We start from the raw sequence: 17,231 nt of genomic DNA on the forward strand, positions 1-17,231 counted from the left end.
TTCCTTGAATTCCTCCTTTGAAAAGTGGTAAAACGAGGAGTCAAAAGATTTCTGTTCGGGCATTGGTAGTTTTCAGAACAAATGAGCGGCATGTTAAGACGAATGGTGATTACATTTAAAAATAAATTTAAAAAAAGAACTCATCTTCTTTCTACATACCTTAGGAGGAAAACGTTTTGATCACTCTCATAAATGAAGCAGATCAGCATAAATGTACATATTCTGCATCCTCCATAAACAACCACCATTCATGCCCCTCCCCACACTCATCCACTCCCATCCACCCCAACTATTTTTATCTGCAAACACTTGGCTGTGGTTTCAGTTACAATGATGGTTCATTTGGAGCCTGCATGAGATTATCATGAGAGAGAGACAGAGACGACAGAGACAGAGTTCTGGTGCTGTAAAAGCTGTAGTTTTCACAGCACCAGAACCTGACCCCAATCACACGTCGATAAAACAATCCTCCACGAGTTATCATTTTTTTTCCTTGAGAAAATGATGTTTGAAAGTTTTCATACAAAGAGAATAGGACTTAGGAAGAGTGAAGAAGTCGCACGAGTTTGCAAGAAACCACCTCTAGTTTTCCAACATTCCATCAACTCTGTGCAGATCTATTTCATCAACAACTTAAAATGTCCATCACACACACAAATCTCATTAAACGAAGAGACTGCTTACATGACCACAGTAGCAACCAAAATGACACGTCTTTGTTTGAAAGTTTTCGTTTTGCCCAAATTATCGAAGACAAGAGACCAGCCGGCTTAATGTTGCAACTCCGCACAACAGAGCCCCTACTTTTGCGCCAGAGCAGAAAATCTGTTGCAGATCAATCGATTAGCCCAGAGGTCTGATATAACTATAAGCATCCAATTACAATGAACTACATGAACCCTAGTAGCACAGCTGCCATTTCAATGGTGTATTGCAAAGGGTGAAAGGTGAAGGTGAAGGAATACCATAGAATCAACCACAGTGGCAGGCATTTTTGGTGGCCCAACATCAGACACACACACACACACACACACACACACACACACACACACACACACACACACACACACACACACACACACACACACACACACACACACACACACAGAGCACTTTTCAAACCTCACACTCTGCCATTATATAACATGGTATGGACTTCACAGACGTTACACATTACCTCCCAATCCAAAGGTCCAGATTTTGTGCATATACCGACCATTTGCCATTCATTACACAATTGAGACATTTCACTCAAGCTCTCATATTATCCATTTCACAGTGCAGTGTTGTTTAGAAACAGCACATTGGCACAACTATTAATTCTCATCACAGTTACAAAAACAAAAACAAAAATCTACACCCTAAACTCAAACAGGCTCGTTCCGACCACCTAACTAACTCCTGGAGCTCTTATTTAATGCAAACCGATGGTGGCCCGACAGACTACATGGAGACAGACGTTACACTCGGGTCGATGATCCGTTGATGCAGAGTTTTCAGGTATAGTCGCACAACTTAACGCAATTGACCAGGTATATGTGAAGCGGCTGTGGAAACCTTTCTGAAATCTTATAAGATCAATGAACCCTAACTCCAGACCCCATACATCAGCTTGAACGAAGCAAACATGCTCATACGACTGCGAACGGTGGACGAGTTAACTGAGCACAAGTGAAGGTCAACAATCTGTTCCAGCACAGTTTACACCACTATCTTTACTGGCATTTCTACACTTCAGCTGTTAGGGAGAATCAAAGTCAAAAACCTTTCCAACTCGAACTTGGTATTACGCACTACGTTAAAGGTGTAAAGTCTGCTTGCTTACCTCGAATCATCATGATTTGTTTAACACAAACCTGGTTCCCCCTGTAACCCCTCTAACAGTGAATGCACAAGTGTATCTCGTTTCCACGACCCTGCATTGTCCCCCACCCTCACCCCACTCTACATCTCTCCAACCAGCATCACATTCTGCCCGTCAGCAGTGTGCACAGTGTGCTCGGTGCCATCCCATTTTGCATCAAACTATATTTATTATTCACAGGGTGTTCCAAGCTTAAAACCCCTCCCAGAGTCCCAGTTCTTCGAATGTGAAAAGATCAAAAGTGCCAGACTTTGGTAAATGCGTCGATGCGCTGAAGGTGTGAAAGTGGAGTCGAGTTGGGGATAAGAATACGTTCAAAACTGTTCGGCAACTTCACTTGTATCCATGCTTAGGTGATCGTGGTCGTCGGTTCGTATGCAGCCAGTGGCTGCTCAGCTGCATGGTTTTCTGGGAGAGTGGCTGTGCCGCTGATGCAGTGCCCCGTAACCAATAAGCTGGTACTCATTTTGCTGACCTCGGAAGGCTGACAGGTTGTCAACCCACCTGGTGTTATTTCAACGGTTCAAAAATGGCTTCAACTCAAGACCCTAAGCTCTTAAGTCAGCCACCTTAAACGGGAACCGAAATGCTCCAGGATGTGTCTTTTTCCGATATCTGAATTGTAAATCAGAGATTCCTGAAAAACATTAATAATACCTCCGCTCTCTTCAAAGGGCACCACAGGTGACTCTGCTCGTGAGAAGGTAAAAGTATATATCGTGATGTAACGTTGGTGGAGGCAAATCCGGAGACATCGTGACGTCGAAGTTTGCTCTTCCAGTTGTAATCTGCCTGCCCGCCAGTCAAACAAAATTGAAAATCATTCCAAACAGGAAATTTTACTGTTTTTAGGGACATTAAAATACCGCATCTACAGTCATAAACTTCCAGACTTTTTTATGACCGTGAAAGTCTATTTTTAATTTTAATTATTTTTTTAAAAAGAAAAAAAAGAAAAGTTGAAATCCTCTTCAGACTAGCTGTGACGTCATACCTGGAAGGAGACCACCACTTCCAACTTGTTACCTGCATCCCTCGTTTGTCCATCTCCATCTGTTTTCTCCCTCCACCCTGCTGTTGGGGTTTTCCCTTTCTCCTGATATTCCCTTTGATTGCACAGAACAAATCAGGACACAACATAACACTCTTCGGCAAGCCTACACCATCTTAAAAAAAATAAAAACAAAAATATAAAAAATGCCCTGACATTCGCGGCATTTTTCAGGAACATATCCACCGCGAACAGCGGGGTCCAACAGTATATTTGTTTTGTCCAGTGCTAATCTTGGCAGTATATTTGTTTTTGGACATCCTCCTGCAGTGGGTATCCTTTCCGAGGAGGTTGGTGGCAGGATTTGTACTCCTTCCTGCTACTGTAAAAATTTTCACTCCGCAAAACACACCAAAACACAAATAAAACTGAAACCCCACTCCATGAGAGTACCTCCTGCACAGGTAGCTGCCCTTCACAGGGGAGCTCACCGGATGACAGGATTGGAGCAAAGCCTTCAAGAACCCCACTCTTTGATGATGGGAGGAAAAACACAGGGTAATCTTCCTGCGTTGGATTGCAGGAGGGTGTCGGAGTGGTGCTGAGGTGTCATCCATCAGACGATGGTCTCCTCGGGTTAACCTGAGGCGGTCCCTTTGGGTGGGTGCCTGGAATGTCCTATCCCTAAGAAATGATGATCAACTGTCTCTGCTATTACCTGAGCACTGCTCCAGTGTTTGGACAGCGGAATAGCAGCACTCTCTGAGATTCGGAGACCGCATAGTGATGAGATCGTGGCAGGTGGTTTGTTACACCTACTACTTTTCTGGTCGCTCTGGTTACCATGTCCAAGGAGTTGCTGTAGCTGTGTCAAATAAGCTGACTTCAATGATAATGGAGGTAACACCTGTCAACGAGCATGTTATGAGATTAAGGATTCGTCACTCCTTGGGTGTCATTTCCCTGGTCTCTGTTTATGCCCTGACTGAGGCTCACCGGGAAGGATGCATTCTTTGCCAAACTCGAGTCTGTGGTTGATCAATGCCTCAGACGAAATACACTTCAAGTCTTGAGAGATTTCAATGCATCGACTGCAACTGATAGGGATGGTTATGAGAGGTATTAGTCCCCATGGGTCTGGAACTGTGAACCTGAATAGCACCAAGTTACTTGACTTTGCAAGAAGTCATGGACTTAAGGTGGCCGGTTCATTGTTTCAGCACCCACAAGCTCATCACTGAACTTGGTATTCCAACGCTGACGAAGTGGAAAAGGAGATTGATCATGTCCTCGTTGATGGTTGCTGGAGTATGATCCAGAACTGCAGGATCTACTGGAGTGCTCAATTCCTCAATACTGACCACCGGCTTGTCGTAGCAACACTGAAGTTGCACCTTAAATCCAGGAGAATGGTACCATCCCAGCGTGGCTGGATGTTGGCAAGCTCAAGGATGAGAGGGTAGCTGTGGAGTTTGTGAACAAGCTGAGTGGGCATTTGGGAGGTCTGGGTGCTTTGGGAGGTCCTGAAGAGTTGTGGAGTACCTTCAAGACCACCGTCCTTGATGTTTCCGGTGGATGTCTTGGAACTCATCGTCGGGTAAAGAAGAATTTTGTCTCAAGGGACACTGGATACCATTGAGCAGAGTCGCAGGCCAGGCTGAATGGCAGAGCTGAACTGTTCAGGGAGTTGAGGCATAAAACTGTACGCGTGCTAAGGGTGGACAAGGAGGCCTATGTGCGAGGAATCTGTGAGGGGGTAGAGTTTCACCTGTGGTCAAGTGATTCTCGTCCTGCTTACAGGGGAATTCGCGCATTTTATTCATCCAAGCCCATCCCTTGGTGTACTGTAGTTCGAGCAGAGGGCAGTAGGCTCTTGACAGAGGAGTCGGAAGTGAAGGCCCGCTGGGCCGGTTACTTTGAGCGGTTGTAACAGGCTGATCCCCCAGCTGTCAAGTTGGATGTCAGGGATGTTACAATAACTGTTGCTGACCCTCCAATCAACTGTGGTCCACCTTCACTTGTGGAAACACAGGCTGCGGTAAACCAGTTGAAATGGGATAAAGCTCCAGGGATCTGTGGCATCCATGTTGAACTTCTCAAGGCTGGTGAAAATGCTGCACTCGTGTCGTTGCATGCAGTTTGGTGCTCTGCCTGGAACACAGGCATCATCCTAACTGAGTGGAAGAGGGGCCTTGTTGTCCCTCTCTGGAAAGGGAAGGGTGATCACCAAGACTGCAACAACTACCGAGGGGTGACGCCGCTCTCAATGCCGGGCAAGCTCTTTGCTCGGATAATTCTCGATAGGGTTCGCCACCATCTGCTTGAGCACCAGCATCCAGAGCAGTCAGGCTTTACACCAAAGAGGTCAACGATTGATCGTAACCTTGCTCTTCGCGTCCTCACCGAACGCAGATGAGAGTTTCGGCAGGGGCTGCTTGCAGCTTATGTTGATCTCTTGCAAAGCCTTTGATTCAGTGAATCGGGATGCCCTCTGGAGGATTCTTGGTCTTTATGGGGTGCCACCAAAACTGATCCATCTGACGTCTGAACTCCACACTGGTACTGAGAGTGCTGTGAGATGTGGTGATACCATCTCTGACTTATTTCCAGTTGTTACTGGAGTTCGTCAGGTGTGTACTGGCCCCCACACTTTTCAGCACTTGTATGGCCTGGATTCAAGGGAGGATGTCGGAGAGATCAAGCTGTGGTGCATCGTTTGGGAATGTCAAGATCTCTGACCTTGATTTTGCAGATGATGCAGTCATCTTTGCAGAGACTCTGGAGATCCTTTTGGGGGCCCTCGAGGTGCTGAATGAGGAATCGGAGCTGCTGGGATTACGGGTTTCCTGGGTCAAAACTAAGATCCAGGCTTCCAATGACATCTTGGATGCTGCTGTCCTGTCTGTTCGTTTCTAGTGAGGATGTTGAGGTCGTGGAGAGATTCACTTACCTTGGCAGTGATATTCATGTCTCTGCTGGCTGTGAGTCATAGGTCAATAGACGTCTGGGTCGGGCCTGGGGAGTCATGGATTCACTGGATCATGGGGTGTGGCATGGCCGGTACTTGTGCGGGAGGACGAAAGTCCGAGTCTTCAGGTCCTTGGTGCTTCCATTCTTGCTCTTTTGATGCGAGACTTGGACTCTGACTAAGGATCTGAGACGGAGACTTAATTCCTTTGGTACCAGGTCTCTTCGGAGAATCCTTGGCTATCGCTGGTTGGACTTTGTGTCCAACGAGCGGTTCCTGAGAGAGACTCAAATGAGATTTGTCACCTGCATAGTCAGTGAGCATCAGCTGCGGCTGTATGGACATGTGGCTCGTTTTCCTGACGCTGATTCTGCTCACCAGATTCTCTCAGCGAGGGAGTCTCATGAGTGGAGGAGGCCAATGGGCCAACTACGTGCCTCTTGGTTGCAGCAGATTGATCGGCATCTCAAGCAGGTGGGGATGGCCCAGGCATCTGCCTGGGGGATGGCCAGACGAAGGCTCCTGGAGTACCGGCGGAAAGTGGACGCAATGACACGCTGCTCTGGCGCATGCTCCCATATCTGACCTGACCTTTCAAATCTGGAAGAACTGAAGCAGTTTACACAAGAGTGGGCCAAACTACCAGGTGTAGCAAGCTCATTCATAGCTATAGGAAGCGCTCGACTGCAGTTATTTAATACAAAGTCTGTGCTACCAAATATTAAGTTGAGGGTGTCAATAATTTTGTCAATGCCATTTCTTTTTATTTTCTGATTTAAAAGGATATATTAAGTTCTGAATCAAAAACAAAGGTTCTGTAATATTAACAGTGAAATAAAGAATTGTGGAGACAAAACACTTTTGTCAATTACAACTTATTTTTGGAGAAAATTGTGAGTTATTTGAAAAAAAGTGCAAGGGTGACAATAGTTTTGGCCATGGCAGTAGCTCCGAAGATGCTCTGCAGTCCAATATACTCGGCCTTTGGCTTGCTCTAAACTGGTGAGGGAACATATCATTTCTCTTGAAGGAAAGCACTTGCTTCATGTGAGAAACATTTACATGAAATAGATAAAGTTGACAAAATGAGAGAAAAAAAAAACATATACATACATACACCGGTAGTCCGGAGAGCAGCCAAGATTACGAGGATGGGCGAAATCGGACCTCAGGAGAGAACCAAGATTCCTGGAGTGAAGTGAACCAAATATTTGGGTGAAATAAAACCATCTTTACATTAATATCGTGTTTATTTTGGCTTGAAACACAGACAGCAAATTAATTACTTGAGATCTTGGAAATATTTTCAAGTCTTTGTCTGGTTGTTTGTGCAATTGTACATCGTTATTCAATCACAGCCGAACCGTTGCACTTAGAGGCCTCAAATTTGGGGTGTAGGTATATCAAAATATGGGCAAGGTTTTCAGCTTCCACATGTTGCCCTTGATGTCACCAAAGACTGCTATAAGGTGTATATTGGGATTTGGGGTCAGGCAGTGCTGCCGCCGGCGCACAGGCAAAAGGTAACCACAATGAGGCCAATAATGCCATCACTTTTCAATGTCCAACATGTCCCGAAACCACTGCTGAAAAAAGCTCAGCGATCTAACACGTCCCGAAAAAAAAAAAGTGCAACATGTCCCGAAACCACCGCCCCTCCCCCCACCCTCACGGGCAGCATCCGGTAGCCCCAGCTAATGCAAAATAAAGTCAAACTTGCTAGAAGTTCCAAAATGCAAATGCTTCACTTCAGTGCTTGTAGTCAGAAATTTATTTCAGCCAAGATAAAATTCTTTACAAATCAAACAGCTTAAACAAACATACAGTATAAAAGCACATCATTGTTCAATTATAGAAAGTGCATTAATTCCAAAAACAGCAGTTAGCGAATCCATCATTATGAAATATATTTTCCCTGAATACCCAGTGCTGTAAAATACGTTTGAAAAACAATATGACTCTTTGAAAACAACATGACCAAATGAAATATTGGACACAGATAATCAACACAAAGAAATAGATGGCAGAAAATAGAGCAATGTCAATGACAAGAAAGATACTTCCCCATTATACGTTTTCAAGGTTGGTCTGTTTCTTCTACACCAATCTTAGCTAAACACAGTAATTATAGTGTTTCTTGCAATTAGCAACAGCAGGTCGAGAAATAAACTGACAAGACTGTTTACAATATTTCAGCTTCTTTAAAGGTTTAGAACCCTGAGATTGTCAATAAGGGATCACAAATTCAAAAATGCCTTTCAGACCAATAATGGATGTGGTGAGGTGAAGGTGAAGAAAAGTACGTGTGTGTGTGTGTGTGTGTGTGTGTGTGTGTGTGTGTGTGTGTGTGTGTGTGTATGTGTGGTTACAAGTCGAACGCCTCTTCATAGTGGGGACCAGGTGTAACAGAAGGTAGCTCGTACTGACTGGCTAACAAGGCTATGGAACTGCGGACAAGGACCAATATGGGTGCAATTGTTGGGCAACACCTGATTCATCCCTCAGGAATGCTCAATCGCAGAGAGTTTGCAAGTTTCTTGGGTTCTAATTTGGTCACTTGCATAAAGTACAAGAAAAAGAGCAATCAGAGATTGCAGACCCTCACCAGGACTTTTTTTGAGTGGTGCATTTTTATGGGTTTCAGGGTAAATCCAATATGGCTGCCAAACCACGTCACCTATGACGTCATAGTTATCAAGACATTCTGCATGAGTCGTCACACCAATGGTGAAAATTTTGCCTCAATCCGACAAGCAGTTGCAGAGAAAAGTTCTGTGCAGACAAACAAACAGACACAGATAGACAGACAGACAGACAAACAAACGGACCCAAATGCAATCCCCTCTCCTCTGGCGAGGGTAATAAAGGGATGTTTTCCAGTATCGTTTATGGGTTAATGGAAGCAATCGTGCTGGGAGTTGAATCATGTTCTCCCATAATAGGGTTGCCTGACCATGTAGTCAACGTGTGTGTATGTGTGTGTGTGTGTGTGTATGTGTGTGTGTGTGTGTGTATGTGTGTGTATGTGTGTGTGTGTGTGTATGTGTGTGTGTGTATATATGTATGTGTATGTGTATGTGTGTGTGTATATGTATGTGTGTGTATATATGTATATGTATGTGTATGTGTATGTGTGTGTATATGTATATGTATGTGTATGTGTATATGTATGTGTATATGTGTGTGTGTGTGTGTGTGTGTGTGTGTGTGTGTGTGTGTGTGTGTGTGTGTGTGTGTGTGTGCGTGTGTGTGCGTGTGTGTGCGTGTGTGTGTGTGTGTGTGCGTGTGTGTGTGTGTGTGCGTGTGTGTGTAAATTATATTCTTATGCAAATCGTTTTCTAACATGCTCTTAATTCTAAATGCATCATTAAAATGTCATTAAATGAGGGCAACGATAACAATAGCCATCAGGTAAAGGCATTATTCGCATGGTTTAACTTGTAATCCCATATGACATAAATTAAACCAAGAAAAATTAATTTACCCAGCGTACCAGCACACATTGGCTTGCTCTTTTTGAAAGATACCATGAAGTATTCAATCAACGTTCATCAGTGAATGTTAACAGTGGACTCGACAACTAGATTGATGTCCTCATGAAAGTGGCAAAATCCCTACCAACAAATTATATCAAACATATGTACACATTCAATCGTTTGCCTCATATCCATTAACGACAATGACACTCGGAAGAGCTCGTACCTCCGCCAGACTGAACAGTTTATATTTTGTATCCCACCGATAGGCCGAATCTGGATCCAGACCTGAACCAAAATCGAATCGATTTGTTCTTGTCCTAAGAACCTGTCCTAACCTGTCCACCAAGTTTCACCAAATCTGTCCACAACTTTTTGAGATATCACTCTATATATCGTTTTTGGGCCAATTGCTCAATGGTGAAGAATCGCTTTAAAACATCTAGCATCCGGATCTTCACCAAAAACCTTATCAAGTCGTCCTTATCACACACTCACCCTATCCACCAAATTGTGGCCAAATCTGTCCACAACCATTTGAGATAGCCTGCTCACAGAATATAGGGTGTGCTGTCAATCTGGTCATGTGATTTGTGGGCCAGCATGCACGGTTGTTGGGTAATACGCATGCATTGTGTGGCCAAGTGGTGCCAGATCACGCAATGCCCATTGAGAAAGAAAAAGAGTAAACAAATGACAATAATGCAATGCCATTGTTTTGGCACTCAGTAAAAAAAGAAATTCCGTTTCGTCTGTTTTCTTGGATTGGATATAAAATATCCAGAAACGACTTTCGAGCCATTTTATAGGTTGGCCAGAAAAGAATTGCGGATTTGATATAATATAGCGGCCGCATGCCAGAGCTGGAATAACGACCGAAAGAGGTTGGTGGATCAGGAATGAAATGTCACCTGAAGCCAAGTCTGTTCTTTCCTGTTTGGCTCAAAACAGGTGGAGTGTGGCTTAGTGCTATTTTTTGGTTGGCTGTACCATTTTTCATAAACAAGAGATCATCTCAACCACCTTAACCTCATGTCATGACTCGGCACCTGGCTCAGACTAATAAGTCGTTATTCCGATGCAACACTGTTGCTGTCTCAATTGTACAGCATGATCAATTGGAAATCGGAGGAGGGAGGAGGACCCTCCCTCATCACGTGTGTTAGATATCAGTGTAAATTTTCAGCAATTGGCACTTCATTTCTAGTTCCTAAATTTTGAACTTGGCTTATTCCCATCAAATGTATTTGCAACTTTTCATGGTAACTTCCCAGTTATTAACCATATTGATTCTTAAATGACGACTATGTGAAGTACTCAAATACTCCAATTTGTATGTCACGAGTGTCACACAAGCGATGCATGCAACGTCATCAAATTTCTCTGTTTTCTGAAGTGCAAAAATAATTTTGGAAAAATAAATCAAATATGTGTGTCCTCCTTTAACTTTTTGACAGTGAAATGTGAAGGTTACTTTTCAAAGCTTGTTTCTACAAACGCAGTCGTGATGGCGGCACTGTACAGTCACCAGGGCACATATTTTTGCATACAAGGGTGTCCAGAGAGACAATTTTCAAAATAGCTTCCTCAAATGTGCTGCATGCACCATGACGTTGCAGAAGTTCCATTCAAGGTGCAGTTACAATATATATCAAGTAAACGGTTGTAGATGGGATCATGAGATCATCCAAGTTCCTGTTGAGGCAAAGGTAAAGATGCAAATGATTGTTGGAATTGCCAGACAATTATTTTGTGCTGCATCGCAATTGATGCCTGATGTGACTGTAATGCATATCACAGAGTGGAATATTAATGACTTCTTTAATGAGGATAAGCCTTGCTGAAATGAAAAGGAAGTGAATGGCATCACTACAATAAAATTCAGGCCAGCATGAGGTGATGTTTGTGGACTGAAGATGTGAAGAATTGGAGAGATATCTTCATTGTCATGTCATATTCTGAGCCAACAGCCCCCAGTATGCTTATGTCTCGATTTAGTCTGAAGGCAAATGCAAGAGAATGAACGGGTCTTTGTTCGATACAATAACAAGAAAATTTCTGGGAAAGGTATTGCGTGTTGTCGGTCAATACACGAGGGTGAATTTTGATGAAGCCCTTGTGCCGTGGGTACGGCCAGTGCCAACTGATACCACCGACTCCAAGCCAGATGCTATCTCACAAATAAAGCCACCAGTCCTACTTTGTATTGCAGCAACCGAGTATGTTGATTACAAAATCAGCACTGGAATTTGGCTGAGTCAATTCCAACACATGTGATGTAAAATGTTACACATTAATTGAGAGGCAGTTGGTGTATGAGCGGTTATCCAAAGGTTTTGCACACGTTAAACAAGTTAGATATAAAAAAATAATTATTTGCTTGACATGAAATGTTCATGTCAGACATGAGATCAGGGCCGTCTCTCTGGACATATCTCGGACTTTTGATACAGTGTGGCATCCTGCCTTACTCTCCAAATGCTCGGCCTATGGTCACAAACTGGTCAAACACTTGGAATATGTCTTTCAATCCTGACAAATCTCACACTCTCACTATCTTTCTCTGAAAGGACCATCTGGCAAATCCTCCTATCTGTTTTCTTATCACTCCTCTTGAGGAAGTTCAGTCAATCAAACTCCTGAGTCGCACTATCAGTCATGACTTTTCTTGGGCAAACCATATTTCAAAGTTGGCCTTCAAAGCCATTCACCGACCCGGCATCCTCCATCGTACAAAGTCCTTCCTTGGCACACCTGAACTCTTATCAACATACAAGACCTTCATCCAAAGGTTGATGTAGGACTGCTCTGCCGGATGTGCTGGTGCCCCTGCCTCGTATCTTATTCAGCTTGACCTTGTGGAAACAAAAACAGATCATTGGAATCTCCTGCGATGAAGCCGAGTCTATGGATCTATCACTTCACTGTCACAGAGAGATCAGTGATCTCTCCGTCTTCTATTGCCTCCTCACTGGTCTTGTACCCCGTGTTCTTTTCATGCTTTGCCCCACGCACCCACCCACCCAGGTTTCCGCAGGGCTCACACGGTATACCATCAAGCCCATTCTGGTGAAACTACCTTAATCCAGGATCACTCCTAACCTCCACTCATTTGTTCCTCTTTTTTCCCCACCCGTGGAAACATCTTCCACATCCTCTTCAATGTCATTCTTCCCTCCAGGTCTTCAAGACAGCTGTTCACAAAGATGTCAGATTGTCCCCAATCCAAAACCATGATCTTTTCCACCCTCGGTAGGGTGGCTAGGGTGGCTGGCTTAGGAGCTTAGGATCCTGAGTTTGAGTGCCATTGGCTGCTCAATCAACACCAGGTGGGGTCGACTCAGCCTGTAATCCTTCCGAGGTCGGCAAAATGAGTACCAATATATTGGTAATCTTGGGCACTGCATCAGCGGTACAGCCGTGTCCCCAGAAAATTATGCAATCAGCAGCCACAGGCTGCACACGATAGCTAGCTTGTGTACTTAATTAAATTCTCAAAAAATAACAATTATGTTGTTGTTTTATTGTGATATTTACTGTGAATACTGTGAATAATATACCCACTAAGAAATGGGGTCGAGGATCATTTTATATTACCTTTCACACATAGCTACAAAGGCTTAGGCACTATCGAGCGATTAAAAATGTCCAACAAAATTCAACTATTTTAATAAAAATTTTCACTCACTGATGAATCTCTGAAAGTTGAAGATCCGTTTGGCCATCTCTGAGAAAATGGCGACAGACCGACAGACAGACCTCTCTCTTATAGTATAGATTACAGGAAGGCCGTGACGTTCACGGGGGTTACATTATTGAAAATCACTGTGAACTACAAAAGGAGTATTGGGGAAAATATGGTTAGATACGTTAACTTTAAAATTTGTCACCCCTTTTCGCTAAACTGTATGTACCCTTAATTAACATGTTTGTGCATTGTTTTTGTGCTATTTATTTTCATGAATAAAAGTTATTAAGAACACAAAACAAAGTATTATTTCCCTGTACTAAGAACATAAAATAAAGTTTTTCTTGAGTTATTCAGATCATGAAGCTTACCTTTAATAAAAATGGTGATAAACTTGATCCAATAATGTGATGGTGATGTTTATGATGGTGACGATAAAGATGAGTTGATGGAGATGATGGTGTTGGGGGAGGTTTGAGGGGGTTATTGCATTGATGACCCATGTCAATTAAGTGAGTAAATGTGAAAAATAGTTCACCAACCTGTGATTATATGAGCACATTGACCGCAATCTGCAAACTTTGCCTCAACAAATTAATCACGAGCGAATCTGCATAGAGGAAACCTGTGTAGAGCAAGACCCTCCTGTATTTATGACAACAGCCGGCATAGAATAGTGCTTCTTTTAGCATTTCGGAAAGAATTTGGATCGTCGACATAGTTTAAGAATTTTACCTCAATTATCATCAAAACAATATTGAAACTTCCTTATTTAGCAACAAGATTTCATCTCTTTCCAACATCCTTAAATCCTGCTTATTGTTTGAGTGTCTGTGTGTGTCTGTATCTGAAAAGCTAACTTGACAAAGATTGGAATATTCTACTGTTGGAGAGCAGATGTGGTAATGGTAATGAATCCTCTTATTTAATCTTTATTTCCTTGCATATCTACACCATCATTAGTTCGAAAATGGGGGTTCTGGGGCAAAGCAATCTCTTCACCACTTTCATCAAAATTAGCAGTTTCTACGGTACTTTATCAAAAGTTAATAGCTTTCTAAGGCAAAATTCACAAAATCCAGAAAAACCCATTTTAAAAACATGAAAATTTTTTTTTAATCCCACTTTATAAACCAAAAGACACAAAAAGAAATTTAAAAAATATATATGAAAAAAAAATTTTATAAAAAATATTTCCCAAAATAAATTCTAAAAAAAAAAAAAAGTAAAATTTATCATCTTGGAAGTTCTTTCACAGAAAGTTTTTTTTTTTTTAACCGAAATACACATTCAAAAACTTTCAAGTCCAAATGTCCATTTCCCAAAAATCATTTTAATTATTACCTCCACCACCAAAGGTGGACGGAGGTTATGTTTCACCCTTGTTTGTCTGTCTGTGAGCAGGATATCTCAGAACATTAGACACATTTGACCAAAACTAGGTGGACAGGTCGGATGTGTGACAAGGACGTATAGATTTAATTTTGGTGAAGATCCAAATCCCGATACAATAATATTTCAAGCGATTCTTCACCATTGAGAGATGGTGCAAAAAACTATATATAGCATGATTAATTTGACTTAAGAAAAACAATTAATTAGTGATAAAAGTACTTTTGAAAGGAAATTCATTATTGGTGAAAGTACTTACTTTTGACAAAAAAAAAAAAAAGTACTTCTGAAAAGTGGTCAAGAGGGTTCTTTGCCCCAGAACCCCCATTTCCATCCCACTATCATTAAAGCAAGGCATTATGGACTTAAAATAGAACTATGTATTATGATTTGGCCATGCTTTATTATGTTGCAAATGAAAGGATTCTGTTGCAAATTGAAAGATACACCAGAAGCTGGATCAGCAAACATTTTCACTCTGTTTCTCCAATAAGCAAAATGTCAATTTTTATCATGAGCTGTGACTGGCCGTGATACATTTCAAAGATTTCTGCATACAAAATAAATAAATAAATAAATAAATATCAAAAGGCTAGTATGAATTACTTTAAGTAAAAGGAAAAAATAAACACACACACACACACACACACACACACACACACACACACACACACACACACACACGGATTTCAGCTTTCTTTAATTGTTTTTTTTATCCAACTTGCTTATAAAATTCTCCTTTTTATTAAGCTTTGTTTGTTGCTTGCACATAGTTAAATTTTTGTTAATGTTCTGATGTGGTAGTCAGGCAGCAGTTGTCACTATCTGATCAGTACTTCAATAAATTTGCCAACTTTGATTTTTCACTTTTATTTGTTCAAGGACATCATACTGAATCACTTTCAACTTGTCTTCCAATTTTCAGTGTCATATTTCACCGCCTGGGGGTGCTTTTTCAAAATGGCTGCCAAAATCACAGAAAAATGTTAAAAACATAATATTGACCACACATATCAACTGATATGATGATGTTTTCTGGATTGTTTCATCTTAGTGATACTAATTATGAACTCTTGTTGTTTTGCAGGGCTCAAGCTGATGCTGGGCCATGTTGTCTGTTACCATGAAAGCAAACATCTGACCAATTGAAATATGGAACAGTGAATCATTTGTGCAGAAATGCACAATTCTGATGGAAAGATGAATTTTCATTAGCAAGTGAAATATCTCTAAACAGTATTAAATTGTTCAGTGAAAAATGGGCTAGACTTGGTAAAAACATTAACATTCACGATAGAGTAAAGCAGATGAACATTGTTGCAGGGGCAGAATATCGCTACCACAGAAAATGTTACAAATCACTTAGTAACCAAGCTAACCTTGAGAAAGCTGAAAGAAGTCATGAAGAAGATTTAAAATGTACAGTGAACAAAAAGAGAGGGAGGCCAAGTACAAGTTCTGTACCATCAACTCCAAAAACAAGGAAAACGCTTGATCAGGAATTGTGTGTTTTCTGTCAACGCAGTAGTGTGGAAAAACTGCATCAAGTTTGCAGTGAGCCTATGGGAAGGAAGTTCTTACAGATAAAGGAACTGAGCATAAATAAAGACGTCCACACAAGATTGGCACTCCTTTCTGATGCCATGGATGAATTTTCCCAAAACTGTAAATACCATCTGACCTGTTTCAGAAAGGAAACCAGACACATTGAATCTTTCCAGAGTACAAACACTTGTTCGTCTGAAAATGAAGCCATCGGAAAGGCCATATGTGACATTGAAATTGTCAACATAGTGTAGTTGATGATCACCAATAGTGACAGTTTCCCAAGCATTGACATGAAGGCAATCAACAATGCCTATATTAAACTCCTTGAAGAACATGATGTAACAGTTCAAAGAACTAACTTTAAGCAGCACCTGAAGTCCCTTTCACTTGAGAAGATACCTGGGATTGATTTTGTCAAGCGTGGGCCAAAACCAGAAATTGTTGTGTCACAGTTAGTCAAAGACAAAATCCTCACATGAGTATAAAACATCAAATGTGGATGAAGAGATGGAAATTCTTAGTAGGGCTTCAAAGACAATTCGAAGAGAAGTTGACAACATGAAAAACTGGCAATATAAAGGATCATTTGATGAATTTGAAACACCTAAGAAGCTATTGCAGCTCGTGAGGTGGATAACCTATGGTCCACATACTACTCTACAAGTCAAAAGAGAAAGAGAAGCTGAGAAAACATCAAGAAATCTAACTCAGCACATCATATCTGCATATAGAACTAAGAGACAAATTAACTATGAGTCCAAAGAAGGTGGCAGTTTTCACAAGGATAAGAATACACCATTGACTAAGCCTTGCACTGGTATCATATTGTTACGGCTGTGGAAATTCGTAAACCACCATTCAGGTCCCCAAGGTGAGATAACTGTAAGTACATGTGTAGTTAGCCCCAAACCCGTTGTTTAGAGGGGATTTATGTGATTCATTCGGGCTGTGACGCTTTGAGTTAGGCGTTTTTCTGTTCTATCTTTATTTTGAATCAACCGCCATAACCATCAAACCACCACCAAAAACCCTCCACCACCCTCACCTCTCTCCTTCTACGGCCATTCCCGCACCACCTGTGAACACTGAGCGTCAGGCTGTCCTGGGCTCGTTCAGCGAAACGCACCGAGCCGCGAGTGCAAATAGCGGCCTTTCCGAGGGAAAATTCGGATCAGGAATGCTACACGCCCACTTCTGATCCATCCAATCAGCAAGCGCGGAGCGGCTTGGCCCTGCCTCCAGGCGCTTCCATGTGAAATCGAAATATGCAAATTCTAGGATGAGGGGAGGTTCACGCCCACTTT

General features: G+C 42.1%; 2 protein-coding genes across 5 annotated transcripts in view; both read right to left on the bottom strand.

The window, feature by feature from the left end:
- AASS (aminoadipate-semialdehyde synthase) overlaps positions 1–1,951 on the bottom strand; it is a 162,699-nt gene extending 160,748 nt beyond the window's left edge. The window contains exon 1 of the mRNA XM_085894301.1: positions 1,826–1,951. Within this exon, the coding sequence (XP_085750427.1) occupies positions 1,826–1,838 (13 nt within the window). The 5' untranslated portion in view covers positions 1,839–1,951. The remainder of the gene's footprint in view (positions 1–1,825) is intronic.
- A 4,832-nt stretch (positions 1,952–6,783) lies between these two features.
- LOC147019673 (calcium-dependent secretion activator 2-like) overlaps positions 6,784–17,231 on the bottom strand; it is a 100,786-nt gene continuing 90,338 nt past the window's right edge. For 3 of the 4 annotated variants that reach the window (XM_085894296.1, XM_085894293.1, XM_085894295.1), the window contains one exon: positions 7,572–10,994. The gene's annotated coding sequence lies outside the window, so the exon portion shown is untranslated. Of the gene's footprint in view, positions 7,012–7,571; positions 10,995–17,231 lie in introns of those variants that run through there. The other variant, XM_085894294.1, reaches the window with a different exon arrangement.

Source organism: Eptatretus burgeri, chromosome 9 (genome assembly GCF_056783735.1).
Source record: "Eptatretus burgeri isolate ZD-2024b chromosome 9, Ebu_testis_v1, whole genome shotgun sequence".
NCBI lineage: Eukaryota > Metazoa > Chordata > Myxini > Myxiniformes > Myxinidae > Eptatretus > Eptatretus burgeri.